The sequence below is a fragment of the Mauremys mutica genome, chromosome 17, assembly GCF_020497125.1.
Source record: "Mauremys mutica isolate MM-2020 ecotype Southern chromosome 17, ASM2049712v1, whole genome shotgun sequence".
Classification (NCBI taxonomy): Eukaryota; Metazoa; Chordata; order Testudines; family Geoemydidae; genus Mauremys; species Mauremys mutica.
Window position 1 is genome coordinate 10295146 of NC_059088.1, and position 2409 is coordinate 10297554.

A 2409-nucleotide genomic window follows, 5' to 3' on the forward strand; every position below is an offset into this window, starting at 1 on the left:
TCCAATCTCTGCCTTGGACCCGCCCCCCTCATTGCCCACCTCCCCTTGCCCTTAAATCCAACTTTGCGGTAAGAAGCAAATGTGGGGGTTATTTTTAATGTTTGGTGTAGTCGAAAAAACAATATTATGTCAAAACAAAAAACGTTTGGGCAGAGAACAGACGCAAGTCCTGCTTCTTGGCAGGGGGTTAAACGAGATGACCTTCTAACCCACTGGCTCTACGTTTCTAAGGTCCTCAAACTATTGGTACCATTGGCCTTCAAGGATTTCATCCTATTTGCATTCAGCTCAGGATCTGGGGAGTTTATAAACTCTAAGGAGATTATAAACTCAGCGGCTGTCTCACTCTGTCGTTGTCCTGTCCTGGAGCCATTTTCATTTCTTTTCCTTCCTTTGCTCAGTACAACATCTGCGCTGCCCCCGCCAAGCCCTGAGGAGAAGGAGGGGATATTGTGACTTCAACTCCTCTGAGAATGGTGTTCCCAATCCTCTCTCTGGTGCTGAGTGGCCTGGCCTTGCTCGCTGGGCTGCTGTTGAATGGGTACATCATCTTCGTCACCAGCTGCCGTGTGGAGAGGACGGCCAGCACCGTGTGGTTCCTGAACCGGGCCATAGCCGATTTCCTCTTTATCGTTTGTCTGCCCTTCAGATTCATCTTCATTCTGAATTTAGTCCGGGCCAAGATACTGAACAACACCGTTACCTCCCTCCACATGTTCTCCAGTGCCTTCCTCCTCACCGCCCTCAGTGTCGATCGCTGCATCCTCGTGGCGCGCCCTGAGTGGGGCCGGAACCACCGCACGCCCCGCCTGGCTTTCATTATTATTATGGGCATATGGGCCCTGTCTGTTGGGTTCAGCTTGCGGTACGGTGATCTCTGGGAATCCCTCCTCTCACCTGCCAGCACCAGCATAAATGTCGCACTGCATGAAGGGAGGGTGAAGGGCACCATTGTGATCCAGTTCCTGGTCGGGTTTCTGATCCCGTTAGCCTTGATCTTGATCCCAACCTTGTACATTGTTCTAGCTGCCAAGCTGAGAAGGAACAGGCTGATCCAATCCACCAAGCCACTCAAGATCCTTCTTGGCTTGACCGCGACCTTTTTCCTCTACTGGCTGCCGTATCACGTCTTCTCCTTCCTGCTGATCTCACCTAAGTACCCCCCTTCTTTTCTTGTCACAGAAAGCAATTTTGCTTGTGTTGTGTCATATATCAACAGCTGCCTCAACCCCATCTTCTACCTGACCATGGAGGAACAGTTTCTGAGTTACTGGCAATGTGCTTGCAACCCCCAAACGACCGAAAACTCAGAGCTGGAGATGGTTGAATAGAGGAATGGATGGAATTGTCGATATTTGTTTGCTGGGAGATGTAACTTCCTCTTGCCCCCAAAATTGTCTTTTTAGCAAGTGAATTTTTTGGCCTTATTCATAGAAGAGCCACAGGAATGATTACTGGATTAGAAAACTGCCTTACAGTGAGAGAATCATGGAGCTCAATCTATTTAGCTTAACAAAGAGAAGGTGTAGAGGTGACTTGATCATAGTCTGTAAGTACATATGTGGGGAACAAATATTTAATAACGGGCTCTTCAGTCTAGCATAGGAAGGTCTAACATGATCCAGTGAACAGAAGTTTAACCGAGACAAATTCAGTCTGGAAATGGGGTGTAAATTTTTACTGTTCAAAATAACTGACCATTGGCAAAATTTCCCAAGGGTCATGGTGAATCCTCCATCACCAGCAATTTTAAATTAATTGGTTTTTTTTCTAAAATCTCTGCTCTAGGAATTGTTTTGGGCAGTTCTCTGGCCCATGTGATCAGGGAGGTGAGATTAAATCAGGGTCGGCAACCTTTCAGACGTGGTGTGCTGAGTCTTCATTTATTCACTCTAATTTAAGGTTTCGCATGCCAGTAATACATTTTAATGTTTTTACAAGATCTCTTTCTATAAGTCTATAATATATAACTAAACTATTGTATGTAAAGTAAATAAGGTTTTAAAAATGTTTAAGAAACTTCATTTATAACTAAATTAAAACGCAGAGCCCCCCTGACCGGTGGCCAGGACCTGGTCAGTCTGAGTGCCACTGAAAATCAGCTTGCATGCCGCCTTTGGCACGTATGCTATAGGTTGCCTACCCCTGGATTAGATGATCACAATGAAATATATTAGAGTTTTGCTTTCTTTAATTTTTAGAGCATTTTAGGACATCTGATTTTTTATGGTCTGATCTTTCCTACGTCTTCGTGTCCTTATTCTTCTCATCATTTCATCTTTGCTCCCATTGGGGCTCCAGCTCTTCTTCTTCACTGTGTTTGTTGAAGATCAAGGGGTCTATGAAAGGGTAACATTTTCAAAAGGGTCTAAGTACTATTTTTAAAAGTGTTTAGGCCCATAGGAACCT

At 45.0% G+C, this 2409-nt stretch overlaps 1 protein-coding gene across 1 annotated transcript; it reads left to right on the forward strand.

Moving 5' to 3' along the window:
- Positions 1-473: 473 nt before the first annotated feature.
- On the forward strand, positions 474-1331 carry LOC123351942 (chemokine-like receptor 1). The gene has a single exon (XM_044991636.1). The coding sequence runs from the start codon at positions 474-476 to the stop codon at positions 1329-1331; it is 858 nt and encodes a 285-aa protein (XP_044847571.1).
- Positions 1332-2409: the final 1078 nt, after the last annotated feature.